This window comes from Callithrix jacchus, chromosome X (assembly GCF_049354715.1).
Source record: "Callithrix jacchus isolate 240 chromosome X, calJac240_pri, whole genome shotgun sequence".
NCBI lineage: Eukaryota > Metazoa > Chordata > Mammalia > Primates > Cebidae > Callithrix > Callithrix jacchus.
Genome location: NC_133524.1, coordinates 108264396 through 108284524, shown reverse-complemented (window position 1 = coordinate 108284524; position 20129 = coordinate 108264396). Strand labels below are relative to the sequence as shown.

The following is a 20129-nucleotide window of genomic DNA, read 5'->3' as shown; positions in this document are numbered from 1 at the left end:
AATCCCCTCAGGAACAAAATCTTAGCCTTAAATGGAATATAATTCATTATTTCCTGAAGGGCTTTTTCATATTGTTTTTTCCTCATTATTATTCCTATTAGAACTCAAGTAACTCCTCAAAATAATTCAATTTGGTTATTTAAAAAAAAAACACCTCCAAAGAATCAAACAAAACCTGAATCCAAACTCTAACTTTGGCATGAAATAGAATAAGAAAGTTCTAATCTCTTAGAAAACAGGTGTAAAACTATTGGATAATCATTACATGTCAAATAGACTTTCAGATATTCTCATACAGACTGTTTTTGCAGTTGGGTGAATTTTCTTTTCAATTTTATTTTTAAATTCTGGGGTACATGTGCAGAATGTGCAAGTTTGTTACATAGGTAAATGTGTGCCATGGTAGTTTGCTGCACTGATAAACCCATCACCTAGGTATTAAGTCCAGCATCTATTAGGTAGGAATACATTCGTGATGCTCTCTCTCCCCACCCCTGCCCTGACAGACCCCAGTGTGTGTTGCTTCCCTCCCTGTGTCCATGTATTCTCATTGTTCAGCTCCCACTTACAAGTGAGAACATGTGGCTTTTGGTTTTCTGTTCATGCATTAGTTTGCTGAGGATAATAGCTTCTAGCTTCATCCATGTCCCTGCAAAGGACATGATCTCATTCCTTTTTATGGCTGCATAGTATACCATGGTGTATATGTAACACATTTTCTTTATCCAGTCTATCACTGATGGGCATTTGGGTTAATTCCCATGTCTTTGCTATTGTGAATAGTGCTGCAGTGAACATAAGCATGCACATTTTTCAGATATTCCTGAAAAGTCCTGATTTCATATATTCCGTCTCAATGTCAGATATGTCATGCCAAAGGCTTTGAGAACTATTATTACATTTGTTCCTTATTATCACTAAAGGTAAAGAGAAAATTTCTTAATAACCCTCATTTTGCAAACGAGAAAGGGCTATGTTCAGAGACTTGTTTAAGATCATGTGACAAAGCCAGAAGTAGAACTTCAGACTCCTGGTATACATTCTCTCCGAGTATGCTCTGCTACCTCCTATTGAGTGACCACACATTTTTTGATTTGTGAATGAAAGTTTATTAGGTAAAGTCTCTTAAAAGAAAACAATAAAATGGTTTAGATCAATAGCTAATAAGGATTATAAACAATCATAAGATAATAACTAGCAGTAATCATCACATATAAGAATTTACATAAGCACAACTCCCCACATATTTTAACCCAAGCAAATAGGGATGAAGACTTAAACTACTGAATCCACTGCCATCTACCAGCCTATCTTCCTTGATTTTCACACCTTTAAGCTTGTCTCAGAATGATAAGGACTTCTCTTTTTTTTTTGCTCTGTCACTCAGGCTGGAGTGCAGTGGCACAATCTCGGCCCACTGCAGCCTCTGTCCACCAGGTTCCAGTGATTCTCCTGCCTCAGCCTCCTGGGTAGCTGGGATTACAGGTGTCCGCCATGACACCCAGCTAATATTGGTATTTTTAGTAGAAACGGAGTTTCACCATGTTGGCCAGGGTGGTCTCAAACTCCTGATGTCAGGTGACCTGTCCGCCTTGGCCTCCCAAATTGCTGGGATTACAGGCATGGGCCACCATGTCCGGCCTCTTTTTCCTTCCATGCTACATAATAATTGGCTTTGGCATTGATTTTAAGAAGATACAGAAAAGGGCTAATTTGCATAAAGAACCAGCCACTCTCTCCATTCTCCTGGAGGAGATTCAGGATTTCATTCAGAGGTATCCAATCAGTGGACTAAACTAGTTAATAATTCTCCATCTAATTGAGCTTTCAGATAAATGACTTATGGCAATTGTCTATCAGCTAGCTATTTATAGCAACATCTTAGGGTTGGTTAATTTGCATAAGACAAAAATAGGGCTTTGTTCATAAACCTGTTTAAAAACTAACTCCATGTCATGGCTTTCCATCATAAACAGGTGCATAATTGTTGACAATTTATTAATTTGCTTCTCTCTCCTGAAAACACCTTCCCCATTAGTTCTTGTTCCTAAGTATTTTCTTATTTCCTAAACATTTCTTTTCACTATTAACTCTTAATTATGTTCCATAGAGCAAACATACTTAATACAACAATCCATTTCTTGGAGCAGGGGTTATATCTTAACAATCCTTAAGCACATCCAATTACAAAATCAAAGCAAACACTGGAATATGTCTTATCTAGTTCCTGAGGTGCCATTACAGTACAATCTTTCCACGTAACCCAGGCAAACAAGGGGTCAGCCAGCTCCGCATAGTATGAGGTTGTAGCATCTCCCTGCTTTGATGCCTAGGGACTATATTAAACATTACTCGTCTTACAGGCTGGTTCAAATCTTTGTCCTGTTTCACGATGCAGAGTAGTCTCACGGATTTCTCTTGATGTAGTTTCATGGCCTCCTTACGTTAGTATGGTTGCTTGTGTTCTCTTATAATACACTAACAGTTTTAACAAGCTCACATTAATATGTTATGGGATTGTTATAAAGTCCATATTCTAAAATTCCACTTGGAGGAATAGTTACCCTTTGGGATCTATCATGTTTAAGAGCACCAGGTCTGTCCTGCTACAGTTAAATTGCTCACCAAATAAAATTTGTAGCAGACTGGTGGCTTCTCCTTGGATATGTTTTCAGATCTTGTCCAGATATTTATGCTTTGAGTTTTATTTTGACACAAAAGTATAGCCCAGTTTCCTAAAGTCCAAATTCCCTGTGGGGAGTGTGTACCTTCCCTGGCTGTTTTTGAAGCTATAATTAAAGCAACGATTCCTTTAACGTTTAACTTTTACCCAGTTCCCCTATTTTTATTATTTACTAAATGTCTAAATTTTCTTGTTAAACTGCTATCATTAAGCTTCCTAGTAAAGCTGTTCCTAATGGAATGGAGTGATAAACTGTTTCACCTTGCTTTCCCACTACTCTATTTAGGGTAATTTGGCATAGTCCCTTTGTACTGCATCAATTATTTGCCATTTTGTACGTAACTGCTTATCTAGAGTCCTCTGTACTGAGAAAAAAAAAGATAGTAAGGTTCAGTTTGTCCAGTTATTGTGGCAGTAAAATCCCTAAGTCTGCTATCCCATGTGGATTTTAATTATCCACAGTTGTTCTATGATGTAATTTTTATTTTTCCTATTTGTGTTTTTGTTTGCTCCTCTAAGTCTCCTGAATCCTCATCTACTTTTATCAATCCTTTCACATAGCAGTCTATTTTTGAAAGTTCTCATATTAATATGTTGAATAGTTCCGCAAATTCTGATTTTCAAAGGTTGGCTCTGAAGTCATCTGTGTTAAATGTCATTTTAATTATTTTGACTATAATATGCTTTAGGCCTTTATATGAATTGGTAAAATCTGATATCCACCAGTGTGGATTTCCTTCTACAAGTCATTTCTTTGCAGTTTGCATTTAATACGTTGTTTAGTGGTATACCTTTATATCCTTACCTAGTTGTTGCCCATAGCATGAGATGCAATGGGCATTCTCTAGGAAGGAGGGCCATAGTGTCCATGGGCTTTTCTGAAAGGTAGCTATTTTTACAAATAGAAATGAGGGTGCAGTATGGCATGCAATTGGTATGGTCAGTAAATTTTCTGCATATTTATTTGGTCCCTCTCTGTTTTGCTGTGGGGGTCCTTCAACTATTGCATTCTCCCCTTCTGGCATATGCAAAATTATTGTGGCTAAATACCAACTCATATTTTATTTAAATTCATTATTGCTTCTATCTGTGAACAGTAAATATTTCTAGGTTGAGGTTGCAGCAGATTCATTGTAATAAGCCTATTAACTATTCTTTTTAAATTAAGCTATATTCAAGAAGATATATTTTATCCACTTCCACTGTGGACCATATCTAGGCCAATATGGTGAGTGTTTGTGTTTCCATTGGTGAATAGTCCTTGTAGGGCTTTGCTTAGCCCTTCTATTACTTCTCTCTTTGGTTATTTGGTATAGTGTACCATTTTCATTTGGAGAATAATAGTGTAAAGTAGCTGCAACGTGGTCAGAATTTGCAAGAACAGTCTTGCATTGGAACTCTTGGTCCCAGCTTTTTCAGTTTTCTCCTTGGCAACATTCAAAAACCTTTCTGCAGTTTTGTTATACTGTAGATAGTACTCTTTTATAAAGTACTCTTTTTTATACAGTTTTGTTATACTGTAGATAGTACTCTTTTAAAATTACCTCCCTTAGTCTGCTATAGCATTTTTTGTTGGACACATTATCTCTTATAGGATAAGTAAGGAATTATATCCTTTCAAATAAAATTATCTTAACACTGTCCTGTTAATGTGAATGTATTCATTTACTTTACAGTAAATGCTACCCTGGGGGATAGTTCCCATTTGATTTCCATTCATTGTAGACCAGAGAAATTAGTCCTAAGATGTGATAGAGTTCATCTGTTCTCCACCCCATAGTTAGATAAGGAATTTCTTTTACTATTGTTTGCTCCTGCCATCAGAAATTCTAGCATTAGAGTAAGTACAAGTAAAGGGAAACCTACATGGCAAAAGTGAGAATTTTTTAAATAACAACAAAGAGGAAAATAGAGCAGCCTTTGCTGGAAGTAAATCAAATCTTACTTGTTATATGGGTTACTAGTGATGAAAATGTGCAGAATTATGAGAAAATACATACTGCTAATATACAGAAAACAAGAATATAGAATATATTGAAACAGAGAAATGATCAGTTTTCACATGCCGGTGGGGGAAAATTGGATCTTAGTCACTTGTTAAGTCATCATTTATATCAGGGACTGCACCTTCATATAAGCTATCCATTTCTAACATAACCTGATCTACATCAAACATTAGGTCTTCATTCTCTGTTGGTGTGAGTATTGAGTCTAAGTCTGAGAGATTAGGGAGATCTGATGCTGAAGCCTCCTCAGGAGGAGGTGCATCTGCTTCTGTCTCTTCTGCTGTACGATTTTCCTCTACATAAGGAATTTCTTGTTGTTGTATAATTAATTGTAAAAGCTCATTAGCTATTCTTATTAACTGGGCTACACAAGCAATAAGTCCATCCATGAGTACGGAAACTGATGTGGAATCCATGCCTCAGTGCTCTTCTCAATAGATAAAATATCACTAAAAGCTCTAGCAAATAGACACTTGGTGACAACAGATAGTACAGGGGCTAACAATGGTTCTGTGGTTGGTTCAGACCAGAAATTGGGGTGTTTATATAATTATGATGGTGATCAAATACAGAATGAGAACAGTGGAACAATATAACTTTTTGATGATGTTGGTAAACTGTGCACAGAATTAATATATGGTACTCTTGTTTGTACTAACGATGAACTGCTATTATAATAACCATCAGGCAGACTGTCACAGCCAAGAGAAAACAGCAAAGCAGACCTAATAATAAAAAAGATAAATATAAAGATTAGTATCCTTGAGTCTTTATCCATCCTACAGGCCATGGCCACAGGTTACTCCTATCAAGAATTGCTGTTAAGGTTGAAAGGATATGCCTAACTATAGCCCCTCCTTTGTTGCTGGCTTTGTGAGGATCTACTACTCTTTCCTTTGAATACCTCATGGTCTTCATCACTTGTTAAGAGACTTGGGAGAAAAGTGAGCATGGGTAGTTTGTCTGTCTTTCTTGAGCATCTCTTTTGAGGAAGGATATAGTCACTCAGGGTCTGTCAATTAACTCTGTCTTAATTAGCACATTTGCTTTGTTGCCATTTATATCTGGTGCTACTGAATTCTTTCTCTGTTTTTAGAAATCCATTCATTAAAGTTTCCAGTTGCTCCACAGCCTAGGGAGTATATGATAAATAAAAGTCTCACATTCTCTGTATTTTGCCAAAATTTGGACAATTTCAGTTATAAAACTAGTTCCTTGATAGTTTCCTATTACTGACCCTCTTCCATATCTAGCAACTAGTTTCTCCAACTTTATCTAAAGCCATGGTTGTACTGTTTTCATCTGCATATCTGGTGGGCTCTGCAAACCCACTTTCTGAGTAAGTATACACTTGTTTAAAGCAATATTATTCATTTGAAAATCTAGATATTGGCTCTATATAATCTACCTGCTATGTTCGCCTGGTTTACCACTCCCCACCACACTTAAAATGAATCCATTGAGGATGCAAGAAGTTTTTAGCATTTTGTCATATCTCATACTTTTTGTTTATTTGATTCACTGTTTTTTAACTCTTTGTTCTCTGCTAACCTGGTACATATATGCCCTTATGCCCTGAGATTTCACAAGCCATTCTACAACCGTAAATTGAACTGACAAGAGAGCCAAGAAGAGTCCCCGAAGCTTCAGGGTCTACATTAGTTTTGGGGGCATAGATTATCTCCCCTCTCATTCCAAATAGATGATTCTTCTTTTCCAATCTGATGAGCTGATACGTGTTTTACAAGCATTTCTAAACTCCTTTAACCAGTTTGGTTTCATATCTCCCTTCACCAGATTGTTTATCCTGCAATAGTCCAGGTCTACATGGCTGATAAGTGTGGCAGTATACCTTTGACCAGTTTTTTTTTTTTCCTTGGGTATATCTATATGTTAAATTTCTGGCTATTAATTCTGTAAATTGAGCTGATTTTCTTTCTCCAGCCCCAGTCAAGATTTTCCTAGTTGAAAGTCTTAAGATGCAGTCATCTATATCACTCCTTTAGGATTCTACCAAGTCCATCATTGCCCAGTTTTCAGCAATTCTGACCAGAGTGGGGTCCAGCAAGCCACAGGCTTTACTTTCAGCTGACTGTAATCCTTGGATATTTATCGGAGTACAGAAAATAATCAACCAGATGGCCTGTAATTTGCACATAGAGCTTGCTGGTCTCCACAGGCCTTTTTTGACCCACTTAGTTGTATACTATGTCCACTTAGCATAAATCCTGTCAGATCACTACATTTTTTTTTGTCCAAAATCCTACAAATAGACATAGGGTTTTCCCTAATAAGGGTCACAACCATAATGACCAGAAGGCATGATTTTGTTGGAGGCAACTTTCTATATTAAATATAGAAGAATGGGTACTAGAGGCAGAACAGTTTGTTTTATTAATTCAAAAGGTCTGGTTTAAGAGAAACACGTCTCATGGAAGGAAATATGGAGAGAAATCAAGGAAAGGAATTTGACATTGACATAGAACATGCATCAGCTCATCAGAAGGAAAACACGGAAGTAAGATGTGTGTTAAATATTGTTAGGGAGCACCATCACATTTTTCAAAGGAGGCAATAACCTACTACTATATGGTATCCACAGCCCAAAGGCACAAGAAGGTTGCAGGAACACACTCACACAAAACCTATTTAACTTCTGACTTCCCATTCACCCAGTTTTTTTTCTCAGCTTCTCTATCTTCTTCTGGGACTCTTCTATTCTTCCTCTTTGTCAATATGCTTCCATTTATTCACCTATGTGGTTCATTGTATTTCACACCCTCTCTATCTCCATCTTTTCTTACTCTTTGCCATAATCTTTACTTGTATCTCTCTCCTAAAACTGGGAAAAGTTTGGAATAAATTATATTAGAATCATCAAATTTTTATCATATTTATTGAGTTGTACATTACACAACCTAAATACAAAAAAAAAACAGAGAGGTAGAACATTCCATATTTTGTTCTCTTATAAGATAAATGTAGTTACTTATTACTTTATGTGGCCCTTGATTTATTTGCAGGGCAGGGGACTCAGTCACTTTTGATGGGAAAAATAATTACTGACCTTACCTTAACTTTGGTGACCCATGTATTAGCTGATCTACCATTTTTATTCTCAAACCATCTCAGAACTTAGCAACTAGGGGGTGAAGACAGGGCAAGAAGAAACTTGAAGAAATTGCTAAGTATTCCAATAATAAGAAAGAATAAGAGTGTAGCCTCAGCTTATGACGGTTACAGTAATTTCCAAAGCAACCAACTCTGGGCACCTTAGTTAACCTAAAGGGGTATTTGGTATAGTTTATGCCTAGCCCCAACTCACTTTAAGGGACTTTTTTATTAGTTATATCCTCTACCTGGGTTCCTTTTCTCCTTGCTGGGGGAGCAGGGGGTAATGATTTCGTGTCATTCTGATATCTAATATAACCTCCTCAGATTTCTTACTCCTCAACCTGAGTAAAGCCCCAATCATCCCTTCCCATGATGTACAAATTTCATTTTGTACATGATGGTACCTAGCATGTACATATAGCTAGCATGATGGTACCTAGCTATAACTAGCTCATATTTTCTTGTTTAATTATTTGTTCTTCTGTCTCTCACCTTACCCGTACATATATATAGACTAAAATGTAATTGTCATGAGACTAAGAAATTTGTTTGTTTTGTTTTCTGCTATATCCCCAAGGAACAGAAGAGTGCTTACCAGCATAGTATGTAATCAGTAAGTGTCCTTGAATAAAGGAAATAATGTAAGAAGAGAGGGAGGAACAACTTTCAGCTCATTCATTCAGTAAATATTATCAAGCTTCAACCATACACATGGAAAACATGGGGTATAAAGATGGACCAACTCATCAAAACATACAGTTAATAAAATGAACAGGCAACTCAGAGACTGAGAGAAAATATTCACAAAACATATATCTGATAATGAACTCTCAACCAGAATATATAAAGTATATTGCTTTATAACACTATATACTTAATATATAAATATATAAAGTATATTATATAAATATTATATTTTATACATTTACATATTATAATATTTTACATATAACATATGCTTTATATATTCTGGTTAAAAGTTCATTGTCAGATATATGCGTGTGTATGTGTGTCTATATATATGTGTGTCTATCACCTTACCCGTACATATATATATAAAGAACCCCTACATAGACACACATATATATATAAAGAACCCCTACAACTCAATAATAAAAAGACAAACAACCAACTTAAAAGTGGTCAAAAGATTTGAAGAGACAATTCAAATAAAGAGCTAATAAGCACATGAAATCATCCTTAACATCATTAGTAATCGGGGAAACACAAATCGACATCACACTAAGATCCCACAATACACTCAGTAGATTAGCTAAAATTAAAGACTGACAACACCAAATATTGACAAAGATGTAGAGGAACCAGAATTCTTACACACATTTATAGTACTGGTAGGAGTATAAACTAGTATTATGTTTTTGTAGAAACATCTATCAGTTTCCTATAAAACTAAGCATTCACCTATCTATATCCCAGCAATTCCACTCCTAGGTATTTACCCAAGAGAAATGAAAGTTCAGAAAGTGACATTTACAAGGATGGCAATAGAAGTTGTATGCATAATCACCAAAAAGTAGAAATAGCTCAGGTATCTATCAAGAAGAGAATGAATAAGCAAACTATGGTATATTCACACAATGTGATACTAATCAGCAATAAAAAGAAAGGCACTACTGACAGGGACAACAATATGGATGAATAATCAATGATATATTTAATGAAAGAAGCCAGACACAAAAGATTACATGCTGTATGATTCCATTTATACGCAATTTTAGAAAGTGCAAAATAATCTACATAGAAAAAAATTCAGAATAGCGGTTGCATTTATGGAAGTAGGAACTGAGTGGGAAGAGGCATAAAGGAACTTTCTAGAGTGATGGTAATGATTGTGTTTAGATAAGGTTGTCAGTTACACAGGAGTATGCATGTGTCAAAACTCATTGAATGGTACTCTAAAGATTTGTACATTTCACTATATGAAAATTTTACTGCCCTCAAAAAAGTAACCAAGCACAATCCCCAGCCTCTGAAAGTATATGCCAGATTTGATGACGTGCCCATAAAATTTTTTCTAATAAATTGTCACATTAATTGGAGACCTATTATGTATTAAAGACTGTAAATCCCACTTTTCTTGTATTACAGATTGAGTATCCCTTATCCAAAATGGTTGGGGCCAGAAGTGTTTCGGATTTCAGATTTTGGAGTATTTGCATATACATAATGAGATATCTTAGGAATGAGACCCAAGTCTAAACATGAAATTCATTTATGCTTCATAAACACCTTATACACAGAGCCTGAAGGTAATTTTATAGGATATGTTTAATAATCTTGTACACTAAACAAAATTTGTGTACACCAAACCATCAGAAAGCAAAGGTATCATGTTGGTGCTCAAAACTTTTGGATTTTGAAGCATTTAGTATTTCAATTGTTTAGATTAGAGATACCCAACCTGTAGTAAATTTAATCCTCACAATAAAATCATCTTATGAAGTTATAGGAGGAAAAACAGAGGATCAGAGATTCAGTAATTTGCCCATGATCACATAGGTAAAGATGCAGAACTGAAAGTCAGCCCAGGTCTGACTTCTAAAGTCCTAGGCTAGAGGGTACAAATTTAGGTGACTACAGGAGCAAATCTGCCTTAGTCAAGGCCAGAGCTGACTTCTCATTCTCCTAAGCAGGAGTAGAACTGAGAATGTTAATGCCATTTGCTATCTCTAGAAACTGCCTAAATTCCAAGTTGAAAGTGACTTAAGCAGATCAGTCTCCTAAGATATCCCCATTATCTGTGACTGGGAGGTTCAGGGATATGTCCATTTTCTATCCTTCCACTGACCTACTGAATTGGCCCAAATGTTCATAAAGTACTTACCTGTGATAGAGCTGAGAGGGATGAGGGTATCAAGGCTCCACCTAGTAAACAATTTCCAGACTTCTCTTCCAAACAGGTTGTGAACGTTCCTGCAACAACTAAAAAACAACACCACCCCCCAAAAAAGATAAGTTGCAAAATCGATAGCTTTAAGGATAAGCAAGGACAAGATGAACTAACATTTCAGAGTAAGGGGCCCTTTCTAAGTGTCCTGATAATCAGGTGCTTTTTTCCTTTCCTGTGGAATTTGCTAATTCTGGGCACTGTTGAAGTTGAAGCTTAGCTGTAAGGCAGAAGGACAGTCCTGAGGAAAGGAGAAATCAGTATAATGTTTGGCAGTTGAGAAACATGAAAATAATGGACTGGAAATTTACAAAGTCCAAAATGCTGGGATAGTTTTTCTTACCTAAAGTCAGCTGAGTTCTGGGCTGTTGCCTGGGCAGGAAAGGCACAGGAAAATCTCCTGCAGTCTCCTGGTACTTCAGAATCTCCCTCTAGAGGGAAACTGCCCCAAACAGGCCACCGATATCCACCTTTAAAAGGTTACCTAGATTTTGAAGTTAGATGGACAAAGGGAAAAGTAATGAGTCAAAAAGATCAAAACCACTCCCAAAGGGCAATTTGGACAAAATGATTATAAAATGCATAAGGGTACATAAGGGCTAGTAATAGTGAAAAATGTTCAGGAAGAACAAATTGAAGGACATATGCTACCAAATATTAAGGCTAGTTATACAGCTACAGAAATTAAGACAGTATGGTACTGGCTCAAGGACAGACAAATAAGTCAATGGAATCATGACTCTTACCTCATACCAGATACCAAAATAATACTAATAATGATTTGAGATGAATCATAGGCCTAAATATGCAAGTTAAAACAATAAAACTTCCAGATCAAACCACAGGAGAAAATCTCTATAATCTTAGGTAGGCAAATATTTCCTATAGAACAAAAACATTAACTATGAGAGAAAAGATTAATTAATTATACTTTAAGAGGATGAAAAGCCAACCACAGACTGGGATGAAATATTCACAATATATATCGAACAAAGGACTTATATCCACTACATTCATACATTTTTTAAACTCCTACAAATCAATAAGAAAAATATAAACAATCTAATTTTTTTAAAGTATAAAAGAATTGAACTGGCACTTCATAGAAGAGAATATCCAAATGGCTCACAAGCATATAAATAGGTGTTCATCACTATTACTCATCAGGGAAGTGCAAATTAAAACCACAGTCAGATATACAAAACCCACCAGAAGAGCTAAAGTGGAAAAGACTGACAATATCATGCACTGAAAACATGGAGCAGCTGGAACTCTCATAGATTGTTGGTGAAATCGTTAACTGGTACAACTACCTTGGAAAACTATTTGGCAGTATCTACTAAAACCAATCATACCTCTACCACATGACCCTGGAATGCCACTTCTAAATATATAACCAGAGAGTACAAGTATCCACCAAGATACAGGTACAAGAATGTTGAAATAAACCAGATGCATAAAATTAGCTATCATATCACTCCATTTACATTTAATCCAAGAACAGGCACACTAATCTATGGAAAAGAAGTGAACAAAGTGGTTACGTCTGAGTAGTAGGTTATTGACAGGAAAGGGATATGAGTACGCCTCCTGAGGGGCTGGGAATGTTCTATATCTTGATATAATCACATATGTCAAAAAACAAAAGCATTGATATGCACCCTTAAAATTTGTGCTGTTTGCATGCTATACCTCAAAAATGGTTTTATTTTTAAATTTTAGGTCTCCTTCCCATAAAACTAATGAGGTCAGCAAGAGAGTGATGAGTCTTAACCAGGATTCAGCAAGCCAGTCATCAAAGTTAATGAAAATGGAATGAAGTATGAATGTGCAGGGGAGAGTTCCTTTGGCCTGTGTGGGTCTCTACTTCATGGCAGTGCTAAGGCAAGAGACCCTGATGGCTAGACAGTTTTTAATTGATCCAAGATGAGATAACCTACATATTACAAGTAGCTCATAAAGACAGCTGAAGCAGAGACCATGCTATCCATCTGATAAGATCAATTTTTATTAATCTCTCTCTCTTACAACATTTTCGTCTGCACAACTAATCAAAAGTCACCATTTTTCTCTTAGCTGAAAGTCCTACCCGGCAATTTTGCAATGCTCCTAGCTGGAAAACTGGCAGTAAGTGTCTAACAGTAGGATGGAAAAGGAGCAAAGAAATCCAAATCCTCTGGGTCTATGTTTATACTTGATAAGCTTCTCTGTATTAGGCAAGGTTAATTCGTTCATATCCAAGGGGAACAGGAGCAGTTATGTGGGAAAGATTAGAATGCACCTTTGATGAAGATGGGTGCCAGATTCCCATTTACAAACAGGAAAATTTTTGCCATAGTGCTCCCTTCTCTAGTGCTGCAGTACCATTTGGATACACGCATTCAATATAGCTTGTTAAAAAAAAAACTAAACAAACAAACAAAAAAAACTGCAGACATACATAACTTCTCATTGCTCTCTTCACCCCTTGAGAAAATATCAAAAGTACTTTATCCCCAAAGGGAGAATTTTCATAATTTTGACATAATAGAAGCATCTCTAGGGGAGTACAATGAACAGAAAACAGTATTTACACTTTAAACTCTTTTTGAAAAAGCTACAAACTTTGCCTTTAAAAAATAACTGCGTGCAATACAGCATTTGCCTGTTATAGGATCTGACATTTAAATTCCCCATGAAGCATCTATAATTTATCAAGAAAGAAAGGAAAAATTTGTGCAGCTGAGGAGCTAAACATGGCCCCTTCTTGAAAATATATGAAAAATTCAAAACTGAAACTAAAAAAAGGGGGAGTAGGAAATGTCCTTATGGTCAATCTAAACCAAATTCTACTGAATTTCTTTCCTCCTCCAAATTTGTTCATTGCTGCAGAGAATAATTGCAGAATGGCTTACCCTTCAGAAAAACAACTTAGTAGAGAAAAACAACCACTTTTGAAAATACATCTTGGTTATTTTCCTAGACAGATACAGTTTGCTCAAAACACTGTTCAAAGATGAGGACAGCCACTCAATTTTAACGTGGTAGGACCCTACACAGGCTTGTCCCTGAGGCTTGGCTGCTATGAGAGGCTCCCAGGCCCCTAGAGAGTCTGGAAAGAGATTCAATACTTCTAGAAAGATTTTTTTGGTCTTCAAATATTAGAGTGCAGATGACAGGGTCTAAAATAACAGAACTTGGGAGTAACAGGAAAAAGGGTTCTATTTCCAAGTCTTTCTTCAGTTTTCTGAGATGGAAAAAAGAAAGTTGTGGTTGTTTGTATATGTTTTTGGGGAGAGATATAAAATAATACTAGTGATTATTAGAATAGTATCTGGTGTCCAAAAAAAACACCCTATATTTGAATTTCAACTTCACCACTTACTAACTAGAAGGTTGCTAAACTACTCTTTGTGTCGGTTTCCTCGTCTATAAGGTGAAGATAATGACAGTTGTGAGAATTACATTAGTTAGTTAACACAGTGAATTTAAAATGGTGCCTGGTAAATAATTAGCACCTAATAAATGCTAGCTGATACAATTGCACTGGAGAAATTCCAGGATCTAGGAAATAGTATGTGGTATATCATGACTAGTGAATAGTTATCTACGGAAGGCAGGAGAAGAGATGGCTGCAGGCGGTACAAAAACTGGAAGGACATGCCAGAAATACAGTTCATCTCATAGAATCAATATTAGATGATAGCTTTGAGCTTAGACAAAAACGCAAGGGAACAGGACTGTTTTGAAGCTATAGTTCACAAATGCCCCTTTCAGGAGACCTAAGAACAATCAAAGATTGTAGGAAAGCCTTGAGGATTAGCAAATCCTCCTGGTCTAACTTTCTCTGAACCAATTCCTTATTGTGGCTTTGAGCTCTGGTGGGGCTGTAGGTCACATGCACCACTCCTGGCCTGGCAAAAGCTAACTACATTGTAGGCTACATTGGCTATGCCTCCAACACACTGTCAGTTGCACGGAGGGTGCCCTCCACCTGGTATTGTGGCAATGATTCTTTCAAAGCATTAACTCCTTGGAAACACCCACTTGGAAAGTAATTGGCAAGGTCATTGAGACAAGATAATGAAGGCCCACTATCCTATGTTTAGCATGACTTCACCCAAACCAAGACAAAGTTTTAAGTATTCCTATGTGAATCATTTGGGTAAGAAGGGGAGCATTATGCAACTATATTTGTGTATTTTTACTTCATACCATCCTAGTCTGGATTTAGTCCCTAGCTTCAGGAATACATCTCAGAAATTTGACAAGAGCAAGACTAAGCACCAGTTGTGGCCTCTTCTATGTTTCTGTGGCAAATGCCAGCTTGCCAAGAAAGACCAGGTTAGTTTATTTTACCACATGAAAAGATGATCACAGATTGCTTCCTTCTGCCTGTAAATGTGCTTAATGCCTGTCCACCAAAGGAAAGGTCCTTCTGTTTTTAACAATTTCAAAATAACATTTCATAGTGTCCCTTGGTAATGCATTCCAATATTTTATAGTTTCCTTCTTCTGGTAATTATATCCTCAAATATGTTCACATACATTAATTTATAATAATCCTATGTAGTAAGGGTTATACCTATTTTACAATTGAAGAAATGAAGAACCAAAGAGGGTAACGGACTTTCCAAGATTGCATTGCGCAGCTGGTTAGTAGCAGAGCAAGAATGAGAACCTGATTTCTTGGCTATTATTAAAAAGTTAAAAAAATTTAAAAAAGCAGATGCTAGTGAGGTTGCAGAGAAAAAGGAATGCTTATACAGTGTCAGTGTGAGTGTAAATCAGTTCAGCCATTGTGGAAGACAGTGTGGCAATTCCTCAAAGACCTAAAGACAGAAATATCATTTGACCCAGCAATCCCATTACTGGGTATATACCCAAAAGAATATAAATCCTTCTATCATAAAGACACATGCACACATTATGTTCATTGCAGCACTATTCACAATAGCAAAGACATGGAATCAACCTAAATGCCCACCAATGGTAGTCTGCATAAAGAAAATGTGGTACATATATACCATGGAATACTATGCAGCCATAAAAAACAACAAGATTATGTCCTTTGCAGGGACATGGATAGAGCTGGAGGTCATTATCCTTAACAAACTAACACAGGAACAGAAAACCAAATACCGCATGTTCTCACTTATAAGTGGGAACTATATGTTGAGAACATATGGACACATAAAGGGGAACAACACACACTGGGGTCTATCAGAGGGTGGAGAGTGGGAGGAGGGAAAAGATCAGGAAAAATAGCTAATGGATACTAGGCTCTGTCATTCCTCAAATTCACCAAGCACACTTCCTCTTTAGGTTCTTTATACTGGCTATTCTGCCTGGAATGGTCTTAATTCAAATATCAAAAGAGTTAACTCCCTCACTTTCTTCAATCTCTTTGCTTCTATCTTGCCTTCTCAATGAATACTTCACTTACCACCTTTGTAAAATTGAAGCTCCTTCTCCCAACTTGGCAGTCCTGAGTCTTCTTTATTCTGCTCTACATTTTAATTTTTCATAGAAACATATCACTTTCTATATATATAATATCGTTTACTTATTTATTATGATGATCATGTATTTTCTGGTCTTCCTCTCTAGAATGTAAGGCAGGGATCTCTGTTTTGTCTAAGTGCAAGAACAGTGTCTAGCACATAGAAGATATTCAGTAAATATTTGTTGACTAATAATTTGTAAAGACTAATAATTCCCTATATTTTCATAGTGTTTCATATTTCTTCTAGTGCTTTCACATGGTATCCCCTGTAATCATGTTAATTACTATATGAGGTGGGTAGGGCAACACAGAGTTTATCTCCATTTTACATTTAGGAAAATAGAAAGCCAGAGAGGTGAAATGATCTACCCAAGATAGATTCTACACAGCTGGAATGTGGTAAAATCAGGAACCTAGGTTTGCACCCTCTTTCTATAGCCTCCAATATTATACTGCAAAGCTACTAGTCGTTGAGGAAAGACCTTCCAGATTCTTTGTTAGAAATGGAATATGTCCTGCTTGTGCCACTAACCCAGTGCCTTGAAGCTTAATGTGTTTCACCAGCAAATGCAAAGTCAATTAAAGACCTGAGCTTATGTGGGGAATTGGCTCGTGAATATGAGAGAAAATGATTCCCAAATGGGATTCTCTCCAAGAAAGAAAGAAAGCAACATTTCAATATCCCAGCTATTCAGTGGAATAAATTGTTTCTTCCTATCTCTGCCTTCCTCTTGCATTACACACTAAACCAAACAGTTCTCCAAAGCAATGTAATAAGATAAAGGAAGTGAGAGTCCAAAAAACCATCTGCAACCTTATGCACCTCCCAATGACCTCTTCCACTGTGCCACCATCTAAGCCACTAACTGCCCATGTTGGAAGCTTTCCCTCATTGCCACTGCCACACAAAAAGAGTGGAGAGTGTCCCTTTAAATGTACCACCAAACAGGAAGCTGGTATTTACTTGGCAGGGGAAGAACAAGATACTTTCATGCTTGGCATGCTGCTACCATTGGCATCTAACCCAGAAGCTGCTGCATTCTGCAGGGGTGGCAACTATTTTGTCCTCAGGATAACATAGTGGAAGATGCAGCTATATTTACATACAGGCTTTTTAATAGAGATGCCTATCACCCATGGTAAGCTCACAGGAGGTGACAGAAATGGCATAGCCAGAAAAAGGCAAGCCAAGTCCATAGTACCTTCTGGCAACTGAATCCACATTGCCAGAGAGGGAGGCCTTGATCTCTTTCTCTGGCCCCCAGAATGTCATTAGACCAGGGGTACATTCAGAAATGCTCTTAAGTATCACTGAGTAGACCAGGTTTGTCTTCAGTGCCCTTGTCAGAACTCTCTTTCCAAGATCACAGCAAATCAACTGGTGGAGGCTTGAGTCTACTAAGTCAACTCTGTTGCCAGGCTCAACAAATATCTCATAATGAAACAGCATGCATAAATTCAATAAATAAACCTCAGGCTGAAAAAAGAAGTGTCAATGAAAGCACAATCTACCAAACGTTTAACAGACTTTAGATAACACATGGATGCAAACATCACTGAAACATGAAGAAATGAACAACTTTCGCCACACAGGCATGTACTGAAATATTTAACACTGAGGAAGTAATAAGGATGAAAGAAAAAAACATTATTTTTAACATCAACTTTGGAGGCAGAGAAACTGGGGTTCAAGTCTAAAGGTTTTCTTGCCTTAGGAGACCACTTAAGCTCACTATGACTCACTTTCCTGATCAGAAATAAGGATGATGACAGTATCGAGCAAATATTAATTTTGTGATGTAGACAATGTTTAATTATGTGGAGATGCCCTGTTGCTTTAGTTTTTTATAAAGTGTGGCTTTTGAGTTTAAACATAGATTTAAACTACACTTCTGATACTAATTGTATGGCATTGAGGAAGGCACTTATTCTCTCTAAACCTGAGTTTATTCATCTATATTTTGAGAAGGATGATGACGCTTATCTCAAGTGGATGCTATAATAATCAAACACGATAATGTTGTGAATGTGTTTTATAAGCCATGAATTCCAAGATAAAGAAAAGTAGGGTTTGTTTGGGTTTTTGTTGTTGTTTTTTAAAGCGTTTGATTAGAGTGGCCAACCAATCTGATTTTCAAGGCATAGGGGGTTTTATAGGATGCAGAATTTTCAATGCTAAATATGGAAAATCTTAGGCAAACCAGGATGAGTTGGGCACTCTAGTCTTGACTAACCTTTTATTAGGCCAGTATTCTCACTAGACCTTAACTGAGATGACTAGGCCTTAACCAGATTTAGGCCCTGGCTCTGCCTTAATTAGACTCTGACTGGGACTCAACTAAGCTTAGCCCTTTCTAGACCAAACTGGGCTAAATATGCCTTAAATAGGCCCAGGCCCTTGCTACACATTAAATTTGACTGAATAGGCCTTCTCTAGACTTAGGCCCTGGCAATGCCTTATCTAGATTGATTAGATATTAACTAGGTGTAGTCCCTGGCTAAGCTAACTGGGCTGTGACTAGGACTTAACTAGGCATAAGTCTGGCTATACCTTTACTGAGTTGACTAGGCTTTAACTAGGCTTAAGTCTTGCTTTTGCCTTAACTAGACTCTGATTAGGCTTTAACAAGGCTTAAGGTCTGCATGTGCCTTAACTAGATTCTGACTAAGCTTTAACTAGGCTTTGGCCCTGGATAGGCCTTAACTGGGTTGGCTAGAGCTTAGCTAGGATGACTAGGCCCTAGGTAGGCTCAAACTCTGGCTAGACCTTAACTAAAGTCTGACCACACCTTTTCTAGGCTTAGACCTTAACTAGGCCTTAACCAGGTCCAGGCTATACCTCAACTAAACTCCATGTCTCCTCTAGACTTACACCCTAGATAGGCCTTAACCATGCTTAGACTAGGACTCAAGTAGGCTTATCCTCTAGATAGGCTATAACTGGGCTAATTAAGCCTTAATATTGGCCCTCACTAGGCTTTAACTGGGTTGACGCAGTCTTAATTGTGTTAACTGGCTCTTAACTAGCTCATGCCTTTGCTATACTTTAACTAGACTCTGACTAGGCCTTATCTAAACTTAGGTTATGACTAGACCTTACCCAGGCTTAGTCCTTGACTAAACCTTAACTGGACTTTGGCCCTCATAAGGCCTTAATTGGCTGGCTAGGTTTAACCTGGGCTTAGGCCACTGCTACACTTTAACTATATTTTGATGAGGCCTTAATCAAGATGGCTAGCCTTTAATTAGGTTTGGGCCCTGGGTATACCTTTAAAAACTCTGACTAGGCCTTAATAAGCTAAGGCCTGGCATTACCTTAACTAGTTTGTGATTAAATACTTAAGTAGATTTAGGCCTTAACTGGGCTCTGACTAGGCCCCTAACTAGCTCTGACTAAATATAAACTAGGCTTAGGATATGAATAGTCCTTAACAATACTCTAATAATACCTTAACCAAGTCAGTTAGCTTTTAATTAAGTTTATGCTGTAGCTATACCTTAATAAAACTCTAGCCAGGCCTTAAATAAACTTAAGCCCTGGCTATACCTTAACTAGTTTCTGCTTAATACTGAACTAGACTTAGGCCTTCTCTAGGCTCTGACTTCACCTTAATTAGGCTTAAGCCCTGACTAGGCCTAACCGAGCTCTAACAAAGTCTAAACTAGTGTTAGGTAATGGCTAGGCCATAACTGGGCTTTGACTCACACTTAACTAGGCTGAAGCCCCACCTATACCTTGATTAGGCTTCATTACATCTTAACTAGGCTTAGGCCTTGGCCAAGTCTTAACTAAGTTCTGACTAGGACTAAACTATTTTTGAACTTACTAGGACCTAAGTAGACTAGGACTACAACTTAACTAGACATAGGCCCTGGTTAAGGCTTAACCTGGCTCTGACTAGACCTAAATTAGGCTTAGGCCCTGGCTAGGGC

At 37.2% G+C, this 20129-nt stretch overlaps 2 protein-coding genes across 3 annotated transcripts in view; one reads left to right on the top strand and one right to left on the bottom strand.

Moving 5' to 3' along the window:
- The window catches only part of TRPC5 (transient receptor potential cation channel subfamily C member 5), a 298330-nt gene that overhangs the window by 171031 nt on the left and 107170 nt on the right, over positions 1 to 20129 (top strand). The gene's annotated exons all lie outside the window — the stretch shown is intronic.
- Positions 4694 to 5238, bottom strand: TRPC5OS (TRPC5 opposite strand). Its single transcript, XM_078363591.1, has one exon. The coding sequence runs from the start codon at positions 5103 to 5105 to the stop codon at positions 4770 to 4772; it is 336 nt and encodes a 111-aa protein (XP_078219717.1). The 5' UTR covers positions 5106 to 5238; the 3' UTR covers positions 4694 to 4769.

What these genes read in the sequence shown, in the direction of transcription:
- TRPC5OS (XM_078363591.1), bottom strand. Translation starts at nt 5,105, where the DNA reads ATGGATTCCACATCAGTTTCCGTACTCATGGATGGACTTATTGCTTGT.